Consider the following 19,544-nt stretch of genomic DNA (forward strand, 5'->3'; position numbering starts at 1 on the left):
GAGGGAAAGCAAGTCAACACCGTTAAAACTCCTTCCATGAGGCAAAAAACAAAGATCTCGGAAAGAAACGCCCTTCGAGAGAGCAGATCGTTCGACGAATCGACTGTTTCATGGCCTGTCAGGGGCTCCACGAGAAGCCCGATCTACACGATAAAGAGCCCGATGTTATGGACTCTCCGTCGAGGCTCAGGGGGTGCGTGATCAGATCATCCTCCTACGCTTTCTTACGAGGTTGGATGGAGCAAAGCAAGCGATTTGGGAGCAAAAAAGAGTCGGGAATACTCCCTTAACCATGGTAGAGAAGCCCACTTCCCGGGCTATCACCCAATCAATCAATTATGGACACTACTAAAAAGGATATACAAAAGCAAAAGCGGGCCATATAGAAGGGAAGGAGAGACGCTTTGGAGGATAAAATAACGTTAAAAACGACACCGGAGAGCTTCGATCTCACGCCAAATTTGGCGCGGGCAGCGGTGCTTGAAGCGGTAAATTCCGCGAAGAGCTTCCTACGTAGACGATTTTCGGGTTCTCGGTCATGACCCAGTCTTGACTCGCTGGGTCCCAGTTGGAAACATCTCGTCGGGTGATGGTGGTTCTCCACCGGAAACGCTGGTGCGGAGCTAATCGGATACGGTCGAATCCACGAAGAACAACCTTCGCATTCCGATCGCCACCAAGGGAGATATACTATGAGGACTTTGTATTAGTTGTGATGATACCTTAAGAGAGAGATAGGAGGAAGAAAAGAAAGGTTACGTACCAGCTGTGGGACTTCCTCGCCTACTCTGTCCCCATCGTTGGTGATGACAGCTGAGACCTCATACAAGTCTTCAAACAGACCGGGGTTTCCGCCAGGAACACCACTGGCGGGGAGAACAGGCTGTGCATCGCCGTTGTTTGCATTCGGAGGCACATAGTCCTCGAGGGGCATTCCGTAATTTTTGTCTCCGGACGCCTCCTTGGGATCAGTCGACGTGAGCCAGGAGTATACGTATTTTGTTACCCCCTTGAAGCCACCGGGGAACAGGTAGTCGGCATATTTGGTCGAGGAGTGGCCCAGTCGTGGTGCTGGTTTGGTCATGCCGGTGGCAGGCACATACTTATTGGCACGCATCGGCCTTACTTTCAGGTTTGAGTAGGAGAAAGTGGTATAGCTCAACCCGTATCCAAACTCGTAGACAGGAGTGATATTCTTCTGGTCGAAGTGCCTGTACTCAAACATGATACCCTCAGAGAATAGATGCTGCGGTGCGCCCTTTCCGTTGTTTGGCTCCCGCAAGATTGTGGTACCATAGTCTTCGGCGGTCCTGGCCCAGGTAAATGGCGATTTACCACCAGGATTCTCTTTGCCGTACAGAATATCAACCAGGGCATTTCCACTTTCCTGTCCAGGGAGACCTGCCCATAGAATGGCAGTGATATTTGGATTATCGTGCCATTCGCCAGCCAGGATTGGACCACTGGAATGGATGACAAGTACGGTGTTATTGCAGACAGATGTCACCTGCTTGACCATCTCATCGCCTCCCTTCCAAGTAGTCAGGTTCTTCCGGTCGCCTTCATTGCCGTCAACGGAAATATACCCTTCACCGGAGTCCGAGTTAATGAAAACAAGGGCAACGTCTGCCTGACCAGCCACTGACTGAATGTTTTTGAAGTCACCATTTTGGAGAACAGACATGACATTTCCAACACCCTTACCCACGATTTCACGCTGGATAGCGTCGTCTGGAGTCACAAGATAAGGGAAGTTTGTCGTTCCACTACCCCATCCCATTGCAAGGGTTCCATTATCACACCCACGGTCAGGGCAGCTGTTTGGCCCGTTAATATTGGGGCCTGCATCTTCTCCAATGATGGCTGTGAATTGCTCCGTTCCAGTGAGAGGGAGGACACCTTCGTTCTTCAGGAGAACAGTACTATCCCTGGCCACACGACGGGCTATCTGTGCATGATGGTCACGAACATTCACCCTCTGATTAACTACTCCGTATCCTTCTTTCACAAGTGCATGCTGGTAGCCCTCGACATCGGTGGTCCATGAGTTGAAGTTGATGGGGACTTGAACTTGGTCACGGCCAACTTTGTAGTAGGCAGCCATGATACGGACGGCCATGTCATCGACTCTCCATTCAGGAATGGTTCCATTGGCAACGGCAATGGTGAGGTTGGCACCCCAATAGGAGACACCCGTGCCGAACAAAGTGTCACCGGGCATAGACATGTCCAATCCAGCAAAGGCAGAACCAACACCGCTGTGGTGTGCTTGCCAGTCTGACATGATGAAACCACGGAATCCAAGTTCGCCCTTGAGCAACTTGTTCTGCGTGTAACTGTTTCCACAGCCATAGCTGTTGTTGATCTGGTTGTAGGAGCACATGATTGAACCTACTCCGGCTTTGACAGCATCAGCAAAGGGCCTGCGACATCGTTCGTTAGCAACGTATACCATCCGAAAGTCATCGTCTCAGCTCGAGAGCTTACCATAGGTATATCTCATGCATTGTCACGTCGTCAACGTTAGAGCTTATACTCTCAGCAATGTCGAATCCATACCCTTGAGCTTCGGCAGCAATCCGGAATCGCTCTTGTTCATTGGCGATAAAGTGCTTTGCACATGCAATCACGCCTGATTTCTGCATACCCTTGATCGTCTCTGCAACGAGCTTACCAGCCAGGACTGGATCAGGCCCAAGGCCTTCCCAATTTCGTCCTCCCTCTGGAGCGCGCCCTATAGGGCCGATTGCAGGCCCAAGTATCACGTCCGCGCCCTTACCACGAAACTCCTCTCCCATGGCTTTTCCTCGAAGATAAGCTAGTTCTCTGCTCCATGTGGCAGCAACGTTGATTCCGGCCGGGAACGCAGTAACGTAGTCACCTACACAAGGTAGATAGAAGTTAGTATTGCAAGTTAGGTAAAGGAAAATGTACATTCGAGCTTCCATACCAAATCGGATACCCAGAGGGCCATCCTGCATACACAGGGAACGGAAACCAAGACGCGGAATCGAACCGACTTGACCAACGCAAGATTCTTGCATCCATCTAGTTATCAAGCCATTAGCTGTTTGATTCGTCTTGCATTCCTTTTCAGCACTAACTATCCCCAGACATACCCAACACCGGTTGTCAAGTTGACCTTCTCGGCCAGCGTGAGCTGCGAGACGAAGGAGACAGCCTTTTGATAGGCAGCTTCCCACTCTCCCTCTCCTTTAGTCCATGGTGATGGATAGTATGGCGGTGATTCCCAGCTCTGCTAAAGTAACGCATCTCCAGTCAGCATCGGCTATCGCACATTACCACAGTTCTCGCGAGTCGTTAGCCCTTCCGTACCTCTGTAGCAGCTGTGCCAGAAGCGATGGCCAGAGCCACTAAGGGGCACCAGCGGAACAACATCGCGAGCTGAGTTACTCCGTGCCCGTAGTTAAGCAACCTCAGCTATAGGGGCCAAGACCGACTGGCCTCCGTCGACTTTCTCGCAGATGGGTACGGGGTAGAAATATGACGTTGTCACTCACTTCGACAGCAACGAAGAGAAGAAGAAGACATCCCCGGGAATGCGAAGACCTGGAGTGATATCAATATATACGGGGTAGCTTTCCTTTATTTAATCTATCGACTTAAACCGTTCATTTCGCAACAAACTAACGATCCAGCTCCTCGCAAACAGCAAATAAACCAGCAACGCCCGAGGGACGCCACGGTGGGGAAGAGCGATGCCGGCATGCCATGTTCCCAGCAACAACCTGCTTCTCCCCCCTATTTTACTCCATGGACAAGCCCTCCCCTTGCCGCCTGGGCGACATGGCCAGTACATCACCAGATATGCGAGCGCCCGCTGGAGAACAAGTCACTTTTTGTCCACTCTGCCGCAAGCCCCAATCTCCGCTGATCTGCACTGTTCCACCTCGGCCATATGTCAGCTCGTAATATATGACGAAGAGCTTGCTTTCCGGCCTGCTTCCAGCCAGGCCAGGCCCCTTTGGATGCAGTCATATATATTAATTGCTGGCATCGCAGGATCAAGCTGCAAGGCGTGCACAGTCCTACTATCCCGGTCAATGAGACATTGCAAACAGTCAGCTGGCTGTCATTTTGCCTTCCAGTATTCAGATGCCGCTGCTGCAGACACCGCTTTCGGACCAAGCTGTCCTAGGTTACCCTGGGGGAAATAGATAAGTTTCTGCTCGCATCCCTGCTCCTTTGGCCCTTTTGCAACCATCATCACAGTCACCAGGAAAAGTATGAGCAGATTTAGCTCCTCAAGCTGGATGTTTCGCTGTTCGCAGGGCATCAGATGCTCCTGCCTCCAGACAGAGCAGTTGTGAGCATACCCGAGGACACCATCTTACCTGAGGTCCTTGTCCTGTTGTAAGAGGTTTGTCTGCGTGCCGAGTGTGATGATGTTACCACACTTTGTACCCATTACCCATTAGTTATACCCAGCTCTCCCACCTCCAGCATTGTTAGCTTTAAACCCGTATCCGGCATGCAGATAGAGTATTCCCTCTTTATTCTCTCTCTCAACCCCGCAGGTCGAACAGCTCAATCACTTGTAACGGTAAAATCTCTGTGTCGTACCGTTTTCCTCATATCTTGAGTCTGAGTCCTTGGGTTTGGCGGTGTTCGGAATATGCAGTGTCGGCACTCTGCCTTTGGCCCATCGTACAGTTCGTTGCCCCGCCGCCCAGTGTCCAACATAGCTGTGCCATGCGCCCCGACGACAACGCTGGTACGGAATAATACAACATATGCAACAACCACTCGCAGCCCTTCCATTTCGCCTTTGGAGCCGGGAAAGGCTCTTGGCGTGGTGAGTTCCATAGGTTATAACCATGTCACATGATGTATAAAAAAAGGCTCGCCTCGGCCCCGGGAAGCTTGGGCCTTCTCCTTGAAACCATATATTAAGCTTCTCCTTCGGTAGCTAATTTGGATATTAAAACCTCCTTGCCCATCTTTTTGTCCAGTGCGTACTCCGTACATATGACACCAAAAAGTGAGAAGCAGAGCTTACCATCCGTTCAGCTGCACTTAAGCCACTTGCTGGTCAGTTAATCTGATACTTGATACGTGTGTTGTTAAATATGGGAGGTTCAAATCAAATATTTTTATTGATAGTATGGTAGAGACTGAAGTCGAGTTGGACAAGGAAATGTAGGAAACTGTAAACTAGATGCCTTAAACAGCACGCAAAAGCATGAAACATCAAAAGAGTCGCGATGACGGATCAGTAATAGTTCACGAGTGTTCAACGTTCGTGACCTCGCAACCTTTCAAAGAATAGTGGAGGGTAACGGTTTATATAAGCGGCTTTCAGAATTGAAGCTTAGTACCTGTGTCGCAAAAATTAGTGAGTAAATTGAGCACGAAGGAACTTAATCAAGCATACCATGATTATCCATCAACTAGATATCCTTGATAGCCTCCATTGCCTCTTCCTCAAATACCTGACCGTCGATTGGTGCGCCCTTGGGAATATACATTATAGCCATCACAGCATGAGTTCCACCGTTGTTATCGCGCCATTGTTTAATCGACGAAGGGATTTTGCCGGCATTAGGTTGAAGCTGATATTTATGATATTCCTTCCCATCGTCCTTGGTAACCACGCCGTCATAGTCCCAGCGAACGCCGAACCGAAGTAGATCAGCAGCTGTCTTCGGCCAAACAGTCCTACCCCGAGCTGCTGTAGGCTCGAAGAATTTCCGAAGGTCAGCAGGGCGGCCGCGGACAAAGGAGATGGAGGTAAGAAGGGTTTTGGAGAGCCCCATGCTTATTGAGTAAGTGCCAAGTCAAAGAGTAAAATGCTGGAGATAATATAAGAAGCGGCCTTCGATAGTTTGTGAAGGAGAGTCAGTTTGGTTGTGACAATAGAGGAAGAGAACAACGAGAAAATCCCGTCCTTCTTAAAGACATGGGCTTGGGATGATTTACGGCGGCTGCCTGGCTGAGTTGTACGCGAAACTGCCTGCGTTTTGGTAAGCGCCGAGTCTAAGACCTGCATATCATCAAGGCCCAATCGCCATCATCCCTGTGTTAACATTCTGTAGATGCGACGTTAACTGCCCGAAAAGAAAACCCCTCTTCGTTCATCGTATTCAATCAAATCCATGCCCGATAATTTATGCGCATTGAAAATTCCTAGAAAAATTCCTCCTTGTCCTGAAATGGCCAGCCTTTTACAACATTTTCGACCTCATCAGGATCAGCATCATTGATGAATTTTTCCTTAAGCTCCTTGTTCTTTTTCATGGCATGATCGAACATTTCCGATCTTATCCACCCCTCCTCACTTAGTCCACCAAGCTCATCACGCCAATAGTTAACTAGGGCGGTTAAGTCGAACCACATTGGCTCATCCTCAGAGTGCTTTTTTAATTCTGCATCAGTGAAAGAGATAGGGCATTCCTCCTTGGTTGATAAAAGAGGCCAATATCCGCACATCCGCATCAAGGCACCCCGCAGAGTTATGATGTTTCCAGTCCATTGGCGACCAGCGTAGTCAACAAGATGCTGGCGAGGTTGTAATACAGGGTCATAAAAGGCAGAGAGATGTCCTTTATTCCGAGCTCCGTTGAAAACGCGATATAGGTAATAAAGATAACGTCGCCTGAGGAGCTCATCAACCTGGCTTTTTGTTTCAATGTCAAGAGTATCATATCCCTCTGGAGGTTTGGGCGCCTCTAGCGTTTCTGGAGGTTCTACGTCTGGATTTTCGAACATCTTCGGGTGCCCAGCAGCGAGCAGGAGGGGGGTGATAATAGCATGTTGCCAGTCAATGATGCAAGTAATGTCAAACGTATCGGGAGACACAAAAACATTAGTCGGCGTAAGATCTGGGCTAGTTGTCAGCATGCCATGGCCAAAGCCAGTAAAACAGAAGCTCAACATACCTGGGTGTCGAATGGTCGGTTGATTACCGGGGTCTAGCGGGTCCTTGGGAAGAAGGAAAGGAGCAATTGCCAGATATTTTTCAAGCAATGCCGCATACTTCTCATGAGGGATAGTTCCAGGAAGGAGTGTGTTGTAAGGGAACTCCTTTTCAAGGGGTTTTCCATATTTTTTGGTCCATTCTAGTTCACGATTCCCAATTGCTCTGAGATATTGGCACGGGTCACTCCCTATAAGAACTAAATTCAGCGAAAATTCCGGTCAGAAGAAACCAAAACTGGAGCGTTTAAATACTCACAAGGGCCGCGGTCTAATTTCAACTCTGAACGTTTGCCGTACCAAAACATGTAATCCGCAATAGGTCCAATGCAAAAGGTATTGCAATCTCCATCAGGATCCGCGGCCCCAGGAAGATAGAGATTATGCTGTAGTTCGAGGGGTAGGTCTTCTTTAAAATACAGACTTCCAATGGAACCAAAAGGGATATCGAATAGGGTTTTTTCTATGCCAACAATCCCCAGTGTCACGGTTTGTTGTTGTTTCTTCGTCATACTGAACCATCTGGTATCAAGACCTATACCTGATGCAAGCTCCATTATAATATATTCAGCTCCAACTGCATTTTCGTCGGTTGCTGACCACCCATATACTTTCGGGACAGGTATCCCCTTTGAGCGAAGAAACGCAAGTGTTGCAACTTCGCTGGCAGTGGCATACTTTCTTGGTACCGAGAGAGGATACGGAATCTTGACAACCAACTGCAGTCCGTTTTCAAGTGTCGCATTGAGAATTCGGTTGAAACCGCCCTCGCCGAGCTTCGCGAGATTGGTAACTTTGGCACCGGTATGCTTGGTCACTGCCTCTTTAAGGGCAGTCACGTCAAATTCGACATATCTTTCTCGCAACCGTAGGTCTTCATTGTATAAAAATCGTCCTGATGTATATGAAAAAAGATCGTGCGTAGGTTTCGAAGCTGCTATACAGCAAGTCGATTAGTAACCAAGAAAACTTCGAACGATTAAGAGTCAAGGAGCTAACAAGTCATTGTCCGGTAGGAAATATTGAAACTTCTACAAACAGCTTGCTTGCGCAAATTCCAGAAAGGAACCGCCAAGGATAACGCCGAAGAGCGACAAGAGACGAAGCCCAGTGAAACCATATAGACCTATATTCTATAATGCTGAAGCCTGGGCTTTGACAATTGTTACAGGTGTTCAATGACAATCAGAACTGCATTGGAGTAATCGCATGAACGATAGCTCAGCAGTTGGTTTGAAACCATTCTTCACCTAAACCAACCTTCTTCTAGTTAACAGGTTGGCACGTGATAACTAGTTAGTCATCAGGGCGTTAGCTAACTACTATATAAACCTATCACGATAGAAGACAAGCACATACGAACACAGGAAGTGGAAAACAGAGCTTCCCGTCCGCTCAGCTGTACTTAAGCCACTTGCCGGTCGGTTAGTAGTTGGGTGGGTGACCACCAGCGAATCCCGACTTTCGTATGTTTTGATCTTTTTGTCCCCTTCGCTAGCTGTTTTTGTACTTTTGATCGAGGGATAGATAACCAAGCATCGCTCACCGATTGTGCTGTTGAAAGGTTGAAGAATATTGTCATTAACATCACTCATTTTAGGGGGTGCCTACGGAGTAGATTAGCCTGTTTAATTAGTCTTAATGAGGTCACTTGTGACTGGACGTATTATGGCACAGCCACTGTCCTGATCCTCGAGGTAGATACCGAGGTCAAAAACATCTACGTCTCTAATGCGATCACAATACCTCAAAAGTTGGTTTGGGTCTACTTCAGTTGTACCTATGTTCAGGGATGCAATTTGGTCTTTGAATTTCCTCAGAACCTCCACGTATGGGAGTGCTAGATCTAACATGGAATGCCCCAGGTCCGCGCTTGAGCCGATAGTATTTATAATACTACCGAGAGTTTGAGACGTGATATGGGCTTTTGACTTTGCAAGCCGGCGGACCACATCCCGCAAAGCTGAAAGGGTGTTCAGATATGGCTTTGAATATTCAGGAACATCAATGCCGGCCCACCCGATGTCAGGATTGTGTGGTGAAGCATGCCCATTTAGCCCAAAGATGTTCATCATTGATGTAACCCATCTAGCACCCTCCTGAAAAAACAATGCAGTTCAACTCCAAGGGTTCGATACTATTATAGTTTGACACCAGCTCTGATATGGCATTCATTGCAGCAGGGGTATCAAAGGAACTGCACAGGGCATTAAAAACTTTCTCTTGGGCCGATATGAGCTGCCGGGTAAGCGAATAATCATTGTGAGACTGCTCCTCTAGTATGGTTTTTTTCAATACCACAATATTCCTGGCTTTTAAAAAGAAATTGTCCAGTTTTGCTTCCCAGGAGCGTGCAACGTTAACCATATCTGTCGTGATTTCAATACCTTCTCACCACTCACCAAGAAGAAAAACAATTCTCAGACTTCACGAGGTCCAGGTGCCTTTGGCAAGTGCTCCCCCTATAGCCGTAAAATTTTTGAGGGATTTAGACATTTTTGAGCCATGAATGGAGAGATGACCCATATGGAGGAAGTAATTGACCCATTGGGTTTCACCCTAGTACGCCTCACTCTGGGGAAGTTCATTATCATGATGTGGGAATGCAAGATCAATCCCACCAGAATGGATATCGATTTGACTTCCAAGTTTAGCCGAAGCCATTGCAGAACACTCAATATGCCAGCCAGGCCGACCATTCCCCCAAGGGCTGGGCCAACTTGGTTCCCCTGGCCGGGATGCCTCCCAGAGAGCAAAGTCGTTTTTTGAAGCCTTTGCTGTCGTGTTTTTCGATAAGGAGCCTTCTCCATCCCTTTGAAGGTGCTTATTGTGTCTATTCCAGGGCTCTAGTTTGGCGTAATGATTACCAGCGTTTTCGAATTTATCGATGTTAAAATATATGGAGCCATCCAATGTAGAATACGCAAAACCATTGTCAATAATCTTCTCGATAAACTGGATTATTTCAGGGATGTATGAAGTCACCCTTGTCAGTTCATCTGGATCAAGAACATTCAAACACCACATATCTTCAAGGAACCGCGTCTCAAAATTCCTGGTCAGCGTTCTGAAGAGCGAATAATCGGAACTGGAAATGGAGGAGCCACCGACGAAGTCAAGATAGACGAGGAATACGTCTTCACAAGCCTCATATAATATTTCACTTGAGTTTAAGCGTCCACCTGGAATGAAGCTTTTGGTACTCATGGTTTCAAAGGAAAGTTCTGGTTCAGAGGTTTTAGACGACATTTTGTCAAGCGCGTTCTTTATAGCTTCCGCAGCTATTGAGGCGGTCTTGATATCACTTTAATGTTGGCTTCGTCCGATCCAGGTTTTTTATTGCCATTCAGGGCGTCTCCACCGAGGTTGAAGGCGTATTTGCATTATGCTTCATGGCCGATGTTTGACGGTAGTGTGTCAGAACCTAGAAGAGGCAGACGCTGTTCCAGGAAAGTTGAAAACACAAGCTGTGCTATGTCTAAAAATTTGGTATCAAGGAAAGGATGTTTAGCCTTGTATTCATCAAAAGGTGTTGCTGCCGTGCTCTGGTAATTAGTTATCTATAAAGTTTGATTGACAGGTCAGTATTTGGCTGGGTATCGCAAATATATAACCATTCGTGTATCTATAGCTGTGCCTTATCATCCACATCAGTTATATTCATGACAAATTTGACATCGAACTTGAAGTAATCCCGCATAACGCGACGGAGTATATCAGTTGTAACATAATTCCTGGCATGGCCCAAATGAGCATCGCCATAGACCGTCGGCCCGCAAGTATACCAAGTGACTTTTCACCCTCAGAGTCAACCGGAATGAAGGCGGTTTCAGATCGCGTCAAGGAATTCCAAATCCTTAGAGGCGGTAGAGTACATTCCGGATGGGCAAGCAGTTCAAGCCATCTGGGCTGTTGGTCTGCCATAGGCAAAGTCATGACTCCCAACTACGAAAGTAGTCCACAAGGGTGGTTTCGAGGCAGCTCCGTCCATTTTCAGGATTACTGGAAATGAATTTACTCATATAGCCTTGAGTAAAATGAAGATGACTGGTTTCTTCGTTCCCCCCTATATCCGTCACAATGACCAATATCAACAATCTTCAGGGGTTGCGCGGTCCAAGCTGAGTCATCAGCCGAGTTGGACAGCAGGGGCCAAGCCTGGGGTCAGGTGACGCCGCCGCTGCCCGCGCCTATTTTCGTTTGATGGTCGTCTTTGTTGACATCGCTGCTAACAACAACTTCAGCGACACTTATCTTGAGCGATAACTATACCCGTGAAGTCGTTTCTCAATAAGTTATATAAGCTAGCTACTTATTTCCAATGGTGGGCACGCGCCAGCACCCGGAGGATTTCCCCCCTCCTGCTCTTTCCAGCTCTGCCGCATCCAAGGGTTCGGATACGCAACGCCAGACGGCTACGCGCAGGCAGCTGAGCCAATGGGCCCACTCTCCATCACCTATTGTGCAGCTTTGGCTGATTTTCTCGCTTCCTTTGGTCCTGTGGGATACGGGCTATGTCTTCTTGCGACCTCACAGTATGCCTGGGGGAGCCTATCACCACTTTTGGTCACCCTATGCACTTTATGGCACGATTGATTACATTTATGGCTGGCCAGCCTTTAACTCTCGAAATGGATTTACATCTGCCCAGGCTGCTTTAAATATCGTCGAGACCGCACTGTATAGCTATTACCTCTTCCTTGTCTGGACCCGAGCCAAGCCAGTCTCCATCGCTCGTAATTCGGGAAAATCATCCAAAGGCGCAAGTGGATGGTCTGTCTTGCAGAAAAAATCTGTGACAGGGACAGCTGGTGCTTATGCGTTACTGGCCATATTTAGCGCCAGCCTCATGACCTTAAGTAAAACAGTACTTTACGGTGAGTGTTCTGTATGCAATCTCGATATCCGGCACCTAAAATCACTTTTTAAACCGAGACTCCCCTGTATCCACAAATTATATCTGATGATGTGTTGAAGGGCTCAACGAGGCGTATTCTGGATTTGATAACATCGGACATAATGATATGTTTACCCTGGTCTTTCTATGGATAATACCAAAGTGAGTCACCGTGAATCGCACAAGTACATTGTCTACGCATGAAATGTCGCTGTTTTTTATTCTGTGTAACCTCGCTTACAGGTAATTGTTTTTTCTCTACTCTAGTGGACTGTGGATTATATTCCCGACTTTCGCAACTTTTCTCCATGGGAGGGAGATCGTAGGCTCTTTGGAAACCGCTAGTGTTGAGGCTAACCCGAAGCCAAAGTCATCCTGAGAGCAGATTTTTACAAAGCAAACAGCCAGTTGTCAAATACCTGGTACTTCTCTCTGCTTACTTTGTGATACCAAGGTACTGGGGTTTTTCCCCCTGTGGCCCGATGCAATGGCCTACCAATTACTTAGTACACACCAACCTTCATAGGAGGTACTGTTAGCTGATGCCTGGGTTTTCGTACTTCAGGGATCAGGAACCTTTTTCATCCAACAATCTGACAACGGTTATGATGAATATTTCTTCAACAATGTGTTGTTAGACGGCTTCATAAGTTGTTACCTCGTCTAAACGACCATGGCATGGTTTCTTACTCTTTTTCCCTTTTATCAATATATTGGCACTGGTGAACATTATACATTCCTAATTATCAGTGAGATTTACTCTATCCGAGATACGACCCGGGCTGTGTTTAAGGGCGTTTGCATCTTAGGCCCAGTCAATAGCTATCCTAGAGAAATTATTTTTCACCAATTAAGTTGGAAGATCCCGCTCCAAGACATGATATACTCGCCTTGTCTCCCCACGTTCTGAGTAACGGAACTCTGACTCTTTACCAGATTTGCATCGGTTATTGGTCACATTTTCTTTTGACGGGGTTTGAAAGCTGCCACAGTCACACAGTCAAAACGAGGAAACCGGGCCCATCCACGCATAGAATTATGGTGTACGATGCAGTACATGGCTGAGACGGGCCTAACAAACTGACATGTCTGGAGAGTCGAAGAAGCAATATCATTCGTGGGTTTTTGGCGGAACTAGAACTGCCGGCCCGAACAGCCAGGCTATTGGGTCAAGGGGCGCAATCAGAATCGCATATCATCCTTTGACACCGGCGCCAACAATGCCACACGCAATCTTCCAACCCGACGGGTCTCGAAAGCCATTCTTCAGTAGCCGACCTGAACCTTATTTCTGAATTCCCGACAATCAGTGAAAGCGGCTTGAAAGAAGCGTGTTAGACTTCTTGGAAGATGAGATACATACGCGGATCGTACAAGGACAAACAGGGCTTTGGATTGACTGATCTCCCCGCCCTGGAATACTCCGGACGTCTCGCCAATCCATCCACGTTTCTATGAGGCACAAGACCCCACCACTATAGGGCAAAATGTGAAGACGCATCCGGGGTGACATAGATTGGGCAGATTGCTGGGAGGCCACCATGTACCACTCCTGAACAACCCGCTTCTCATTTATAGGTCACCTGCACCTCGCCATTTTGACATCCTGGCGATCGATACGGAGTAACCCGCCCCCATATATACGTCTGCTATTTTTGCTTTTGAGATGACTTCGGAGGGCTAGGACCGGGAAAGCGATCATGTATCATGCATTAGCATGCGTGTGCTGAAGGGATACAAGGGGCCTGTGAACTCGAAGGCACAAGCGTTGTAATAGGATATCCTATTATACTCAGGGGGCTGAATGATTTCAAACCATCGACTCTCGCCGTCATCACGCTTCTCCTAAACCGACCTTCCTAGTTTAACAAGGGGGTTACTCGGGTTACTCGGACGGAACAACGCCCAACCCTCTCTCGTCTTCCTTATTTATCCCAAATCCCACTCTTACGGCTCACAGCTTTCCATCCCAATTGGTCCCAAATACTCGGGACCCAAAAAGCAAACACCGGTTACAGAGCACAAGGATCACAGAAACCTCACTCCAGGGGGATCCCCTCGCTCTGTTTCCCCCTGTTTGCACTGTCGAAGGGAGCCAGGTATTGTTCCTGCCATTTGTTTTCTTTGTTTGAAAATGGAACCTACCCTGCCTATCAGGCTTCAAGGATGCCGCCCATGCTCAGTCTCTCCTGCTGTCTTGTTACCCTTGCCACATGATCCCCAGGCTCTCACCTGTTTCCCTGCATAACTAACACTCTTGATTTTGTTGGTGGCATGCATTTCCTATCGTGATCTGCCCAACCAGAGAATTGCTTCCTGGATCATTTCGAATGGGGATTTCCCGGTGCTATCAAAATCCGGTGCCGTCACACTTTTCTCTCCCTTTCTTCTCTCTCTCTCCTCTTCTCTCTTTTTTTCTTTTTCTTTTTCTTTTCTGTACCCTTGGGCATTTCTATACGGAGTACCCTCCAAAAAGATTATGTAACATCTCCTGCATGTACCTTTCACCGAGAGGGGAAATAGTATCGAACCCACAGGCTGGCAAAGAGGCGGCGTGCATGCACCAAGCCGTCACTAGTACCTTGGGCCAATGTAGGGGAACCCGCCATTTCTACCACTTTTTATATGCTCGGCGTACCTATACTATGGTCTGTTTAGCGGTGAACATATCATCCACAATCGAAGCACAAATACAACCCCCCAAAAATCCGTCATGGCTGATGGACCGTATGCAGGGAAAAAGGAGCATGGGGACAGCAGCACAGAGCATCCCAATACTGTTGACCCATGGTCTCACTGTTAACGGATTTTACAGCCTCTGCAGTTATGGGCCTTTTGTGTGCGTTAGTTAGCGCTGGATTTTTTTTTTCTTCCTTACATGGTTTTCTCCCTTTCCTACGGAGAACACGGTTCACCTTACCTTTACGCATCATACATACGTCTATCATCCCTGATAGAGCTGTAGTTAATCCAAAAATAAAGATTTCGAGGAATTCAAAAGAACATGTAAGGTACCGCCATTCTGGATGAAGCTGACATGGGTAAAATGCTAACCAGTGGCAGGAAACCAAGTACCATGTATCAAGGATAAGCCCCCTCAGCTTGGCCGCTATACCTGCATGACATTAACCCAAATAAGGTGGGCATATGAACATGAAATGATGGGAAAAGGAGAAGTATAGTGTTTTCTCAGCTGGCCCGACGTATTCAAGGGTATATTATATTAGCGCACGCATAGCGTCAAATTCTGGTGGCTGGGGTTCAGATTTGTTTGGGACTGTAACTGTCCGCTAATTGGCGATGTGCTGGCGAGTCAGTAAGGATCCTGCTCCTTACGCCTGGTTATATTTCTCTCTGCCCGCCCACCAGCCCGGTGATTAGGTTCTTGAACCAGAAAGCCCATGAGTTGTTGACAATATAGAGAGATACGTGTATTAGATTTGGGTTTAGTCAAGGCTCCCATACGCCGCCCCCTTGGTCACAAACTTTCCCTTGCTCAGGGAAACCAGTAAGCCGAAAGGACTGGTGCATTCCAAAAGCTGCGTTATGTAGATAGGCCACAGCCAATGCGCCTTTATCCCATTCCATCTTCCTCTGGAGTAGAGGCATTTTTTTGAGAAATAACAAGAAATACTACAACTCACTCGGTATAAGGGGTAGTTATGGGATCTGAACTGGACTTCAATCAAACACCCTCTACTACTTCATGCTAGTAAAACCTCCCAGCAATATCTATTCCCGCTGCATGGCGTCGGCTTTCATGGATCCCACATTACCAGCGGAGCAACGGACAGGCTGCAAGTCATACCAGTCCCCAAGCCACCGTACGAATACAGGAATGAAGGCCCCATCCTTCTGCCCCCGGACGAATAGCAGCTCCTGTGACAAGGGAGGGAGTTGGAATAGTCATGATGATCCACCCGATGGTCTGTCTATTCAGCCAAAAATATGAAAAAGTATAAAATAATTGTAAACAACAGTAGTGCACCATTAGGGGCAAGGCAAACAGAGTGATTGCGGTAAGGAAAAGATCCGCCCAAGAAGAAAAAGTGAGAGGAAGAAAAAGAAAAACCAGGGGGAATTCAAACGCCCGAAAGATTACCTATCTTGAAAGAATAGTTATGATCATGTTTTCCCCTGCCACCCACCCACCACCTCCCATGTAAACCGCGCCGAGACGTTGGAAATATCCTAAGACAGTTAATTACCCCAAAAGCAGGCATCATTGTAGCGGCCGTTCTCCGTAATGGGTTGGAATCCCCTCCCGTCTAATGAATAGCCGTCTTCGGACCCATCGCCGCCCGCGGACGTGGAAGGTGAATATACATCGCCATCTGTTAATTCGACTGGGGAACTTGTCATCGTATCTGGAGGGAAAAAGGGGGAAGGATAGTTGTGTATTGTTGAAGAAGTAACCTGAGGACCAAGTACTTCCTCGATACGATCGGGTATCTTGGATGCGAGGAATGCCCGTGCTTCTGAATGTTGATCAGTTCGAGCAAGATCGGAAATCATCTGGCTGACGCCAGAGAGCTTTTGACAGAACTGCTTCAGTCCGAATTCAGGACATAACCATATTTGCTGAGCGCTCTCAAATGTAGTTTTTGGCAGGTCCATATCAAATGAAAATGCAGGATCAACAAGTAGGATTTCGTCAGTCTGGAGAGCAGTCCGAAACACGTTCCAGTAAGAGCCGTAACGGACATAGTTTCCACATATAGCGACAAGTTCGTCGAAGCTGAACATACCAGCTATCCGGGGAAAGTCCCTCTGTAATCGGGTAGCTATGAGATTAATAGAGGTCTCTAGTGGAGATGAAGAGAGAGCGACTGAGGGGTCCTGCATGTATCTCTGACTTTGCGCGAATGCTTCCAGATACATTAATCGCTGGCCCAGCGGTGTTGCAGAAATATCAGGCACTGGGCAGATAGACGAACGAAACATTGTAAAAAAGGGGTTGGAAGCCATAGGGGTAGGAGAACAAGTTAAGCTTAGCCAGTCGATATTTCTGAGATAGTCGAATAGCCCTGCCCAAGGGGACTGAAAATGGGTTTGCTGGTTCATTACTCCAACAACTGGGATTTGAGAGCGCACAGGTAATGGTCGCGATAATTCCTGGGGACAGCCAAAGAATCGATTATGTGGATAAGCCTCCATAAGACGGTTAGCTGGCCGTGATGTGTCCATTCCTTTCTGAGACGATCTCCGCGCCATAAGATTTTCGGAACACTCGTAACCGTAGTTTTCACAACGGTCACACTTTGTCCCTGGCCATTGCCTGTTCTCGGGTGAGCACTAGATCGTCGTTAGGAGCTTGCAAGTAGAAGGGGTAATGCGCCAGTTATCTAACCTTCTTGTGATCCCTACGACACCGCTGGCACTTGGGGACGCCTTCAGAAGGCATCTGTTAGTAGTGCTGGAAATTTCGCCTCCGTAAGAGATAAAAGGGTGGTTGAGTAATGAGAGGACTGGAAGCAAGGAAATGAATATCCTTAGAGATGTTGTTGCTGCGCTTTGTGAGAAGGGGTTGATAGAAAGCTAGTTGAAGGATATAAAGAGAAGATAGGTATGGAAGCCGTGGAGATCAAGAGCGTACTTCACAGAGTACTTATATCGGTTATCGGTATATATGATGCCCCAGACTTTTGCTTTTTCTCCTTTTGGTACAGAAACAAGATGATCCGTGCGCATTACGGCGGTAATATTTTTTTACTCGAATACTTCGAAGCATTCATTCCTTTCCTGTGGGGAATCGGAGTATATGCAGTCAGAATATAAAAGCAAAGGTCAAAAGCCAAATGTATAAAAAAGAAAATAACGCCCTGGGACACCAGGGCTGTTGGTGAGCTGTTTGTCACCATGTCGTGGCGTTACAAAGCCAGGATGGTGTGGATACCTCAGAGATAGAAGTAAACGCTAGGCGGTCAATGTACCATTGAGGGCGAAGGAGTGTACATTTCAAAGCCACCCGCTCACCAACTCATTGCCCTTTCCAACATACCGGATAGCCAATAATGACGGTGTAGTCGTCAGCGCGTTTGCAAGAGACGAGCTACTCTTCATCCAGGGCGCATTGCGTCACAGCAGCGGCGAAGACTTTAATAGGAAGCCCAACGACACTCATTCAGACCAATCTTGCGCAGGCGCTAAACGGTCATTCAGCCGGATGATAAGAATTTCGAATATAGGAGTTTCTTATATTCGAGAAGACCGCTCTCAACGGGCTGGGCAAGGGTAAGGTGTTAGTTTCGAAGCAGTAGAAAATAAGGGCCAAGATAAGCATGGCATGCTGCAGCACATCACTCATTTTAGAGGCTGGTTGGAAATTTCAAGTAAACAGGGGATAATTTTGCAGATTCGAGGTTTGCAAACGGCGTAGCTGCAGAAATTATCCCCTGCTATTCAAAGAGCTTCAAACAGAAATGGTACATGGCAAGGTTCTGTAGTTGCCGCCAAGTACATCACGATCTGCCCTTGTAGCACTATGGCAATACTTGTGACGTTGAATAGGTGATTTAAGCCCCATCGTGTAATTGCGAAACATCTTGCGGTCCCCGAGATGGCCCCGAGGTATCCAGGAATCCTCTGTTAGCCCTCTCAGTGTGGCTCGAAGAGTGTGTTGAGCAGGAATCGGTGATCATTGATATCGCCGGCAACGTGAGCTAACACCACTCAAGAGCTTCGCTATCAATTGTAGCCTAGATGAAAGAATAGGTCACTTTAAAAGCAAAAAGGAAAGTGAAAGGCAAGGAGGACGAGATGGGAACAAATGCTCCCAAGCCATGAGGGGTGGCGTCCTTCGCCAGCGTGCCCTTCCGTCATCCTAGGCCAGCTAAACATTTCGAAAAAAAAAAAAAGAAAAAAAAAATGTAGTAAATAACAGGAGGTAAGAGGGTCCTATAAGCACACTGTTACATCTCTCTGGAAACCCGCCGGTTAGATTCAAGAAAACATTAGCTGCAAGGGGCGGAAAAGGCGTTGCACATGTGTATCCGGGACCGATAATGAAGCAATGAAGGCCGAAGTAGGTTAAGGCAGTGCTGCGGTATATGGAGATAAACTCGATGTAAAGAAGGGCTTTTAAACTGGTTCTTTGATGCATGTGTACTTTGAAAGCCCCAAAGCTCTCCTTGGAGAGGAGGGGGCCAGTATTATCGTCCATCACCAAAATGGCGGGACTGCACACTGGATTCATCCTGGTGGCATGTATACCAACAACCTCTTTACCATCCATGTTGTTTCTCAAGCGTTGAGATATTGGAATATTTTCTTTCCATATAGCCAAGGATAACGGGACCTTGATGTAAGCATCCAGGATAGCTACCTGGAGGCCCGTTTCCGAGGAGATAGAGTCGTTATCCCACAGGCAGCAGAGCTTCCTCGTCCAGGACAGGATGCCCTTTTCTGTTCCTATCTTCCCATGCCTCTGTCTCCAGCCAGACCAACAATGTGCTGTCCCGTGGAAAGGAGAAAAGCGACGTCGACCTCGAGTTAAGCTATTTTTACCTCGGAAAGTCTAAGCTCATCACGTGCCACTTCGATCTCAACGTCATCAACATCCAACTTTTTCTTACTGCTCTCAAGGCTTCGAATCAAAGACATCGTCAACTAGTTAGCTGCTTCGGACTCTTGAAGAAGCTCGTTTCACAGTGACACACATGCAGTTATACAGTCTTTAGAGATGCGGCACTACTTTTCCTGTGCTTTCATT

At 47.5% G+C, this 19,544-nt stretch overlaps 8 protein-coding genes and 1 non-coding gene across 10 annotated transcripts; 2 read left to right on the plus strand and 7 right to left on the minus strand.

Annotated features, from left to right (window-relative positions):
* Positions 1–450: 450 nt before the first annotated feature.
* On the minus strand, positions 451–3,399 carry TERG_00481 (uncharacterized protein; the record flags this gene model as incomplete). Of its 2 annotated transcripts, XM_003238444.1 has the most annotated exons (6): positions 451–690; positions 764–2,423; positions 2,488–2,881; positions 2,951–3,048; positions 3,120–3,256; positions 3,337–3,399. In XM_003238444.1, 6 exons carry the CDS (start codon positions 3,397–3,399, stop codon positions 451–453), a joined length of 2,592 nt encoding a protein of 863 aa, XP_003238492.1. The 2 variants fall into 2 exon arrangements, with proteins under 2 accessions (XP_003238492.1, XP_047605128.1); XM_047749115.1 differs by lacking the exons at positions 3,120–3,256; positions 3,337–3,399 and having other exon boundaries at positions 2,488–3,044.
* Positions 3,400–3,939: 540 nt separating this feature from the next.
* On the minus strand, positions 3,940–4,827 carry TERG_11574 (uncharacterized protein; the record flags this gene model as incomplete). Its single annotated transcript, XM_047750672.1, has 1 exon — positions 3,940–4,827. One exon carries the CDS (start codon positions 4,825–4,827, stop codon positions 4,549–4,551), a length of 279 nt encoding a protein of 92 aa, XP_047605129.1. The 3' UTR covers positions 3,940–4,548.
* Positions 4,828–5,411: 584 nt separating this feature from the next.
* TERG_00483 (uncharacterized protein) lies at positions 5,412–5,777 on the minus strand (the record flags this gene model as incomplete). Its single annotated transcript, XM_003238446.1, has 1 exon — positions 5,412–5,777. One exon carries the CDS (start codon positions 5,775–5,777, stop codon positions 5,412–5,414), a length of 366 nt encoding a protein of 121 aa, XP_003238494.1.
* A 370-nt stretch (positions 5,778–6,147) lies between these two features.
* TERG_00484 (uncharacterized protein) lies at positions 6,148–6,897 on the minus strand (the record flags this gene model as incomplete). The annotated part of the gene is made up of 1 exon (XM_003238447.2): positions 6,148–6,897. One exon carries the CDS (start codon positions 6,895–6,897, stop codon positions 6,148–6,150), a length of 750 nt encoding a protein of 249 aa, XP_003238495.2.
* A 468-nt stretch (positions 6,898–7,365) lies between these two features.
* On the plus strand, positions 7,366–7,893 carry TERG_11575 (uncharacterized protein; the record flags this gene model as incomplete). Its single annotated transcript, XM_047750673.1, has 1 exon — positions 7,366–7,893. The coding sequence occupies one exon, from the start codon at positions 7,366–7,368 to the stop codon at positions 7,891–7,893; it is 528 nt and encodes a 175-aa protein (XP_047605130.1).
* A 400-nt stretch (positions 7,894–8,293) lies between these two features.
* On the plus strand, positions 8,294–8,409 carry TERG_10001. Its single transcript, XR_007130568.1, has one exon. It is a non-coding gene; the product is annotated as a 5S ribosomal RNA (ribosomal RNA).
* Positions 8,410–8,564: 155 nt separating this feature from the next.
* Positions 8,565–9,008, minus strand: TERG_11576 (uncharacterized protein; the record flags this gene model as incomplete). The annotated part of the gene is made up of 1 exon (XM_003238448.2): positions 8,565–9,008. One exon carries the CDS (start codon positions 9,006–9,008, stop codon positions 8,565–8,567), a length of 444 nt encoding a protein of 147 aa, XP_003238496.2.
* A 487-nt stretch (positions 9,009–9,495) lies between these two features.
* On the minus strand, positions 9,496–11,050 carry TERG_11577 (uncharacterized protein; the record flags this gene model as incomplete). Its single annotated transcript, XM_047750674.1, has 1 exon — positions 9,496–11,050. Exon 1 carries the CDS (start codon positions 10,183–10,185, stop codon positions 9,496–9,498), a length of 690 nt encoding a protein of 229 aa, XP_047605131.1. The 5' UTR covers positions 10,186–11,050.
* Positions 11,051–16,033: 4,983 nt separating this feature from the next.
* Positions 16,034–17,348, minus strand: TERG_00487 (uncharacterized protein; the record flags this gene model as incomplete). Its single annotated transcript, XM_003238450.2, has 2 exons — positions 17,184–17,348; positions 16,034–17,128 (listed from the first exon to the last, which is right to left on the minus strand). Exons 1-2 carry the CDS (start codon positions 17,235–17,237, stop codon positions 16,034–16,036), a joined length of 1,149 nt encoding a protein of 382 aa, XP_003238498.1. The 5' UTR covers positions 17,238–17,348.
* Between the last annotated feature and the right edge of the window lie 2,196 nt (positions 17,349–19,544).

This window comes from Trichophyton rubrum (assembly GCF_000151425.1).
Source record: "Trichophyton rubrum CBS 118892 genomic scaffold supercont2.1, whole genome shotgun sequence".
Classification (NCBI taxonomy): Eukaryota; Fungi; Ascomycota; class Eurotiomycetes; order Onygenales; family Arthrodermataceae; genus Trichophyton; species Trichophyton rubrum.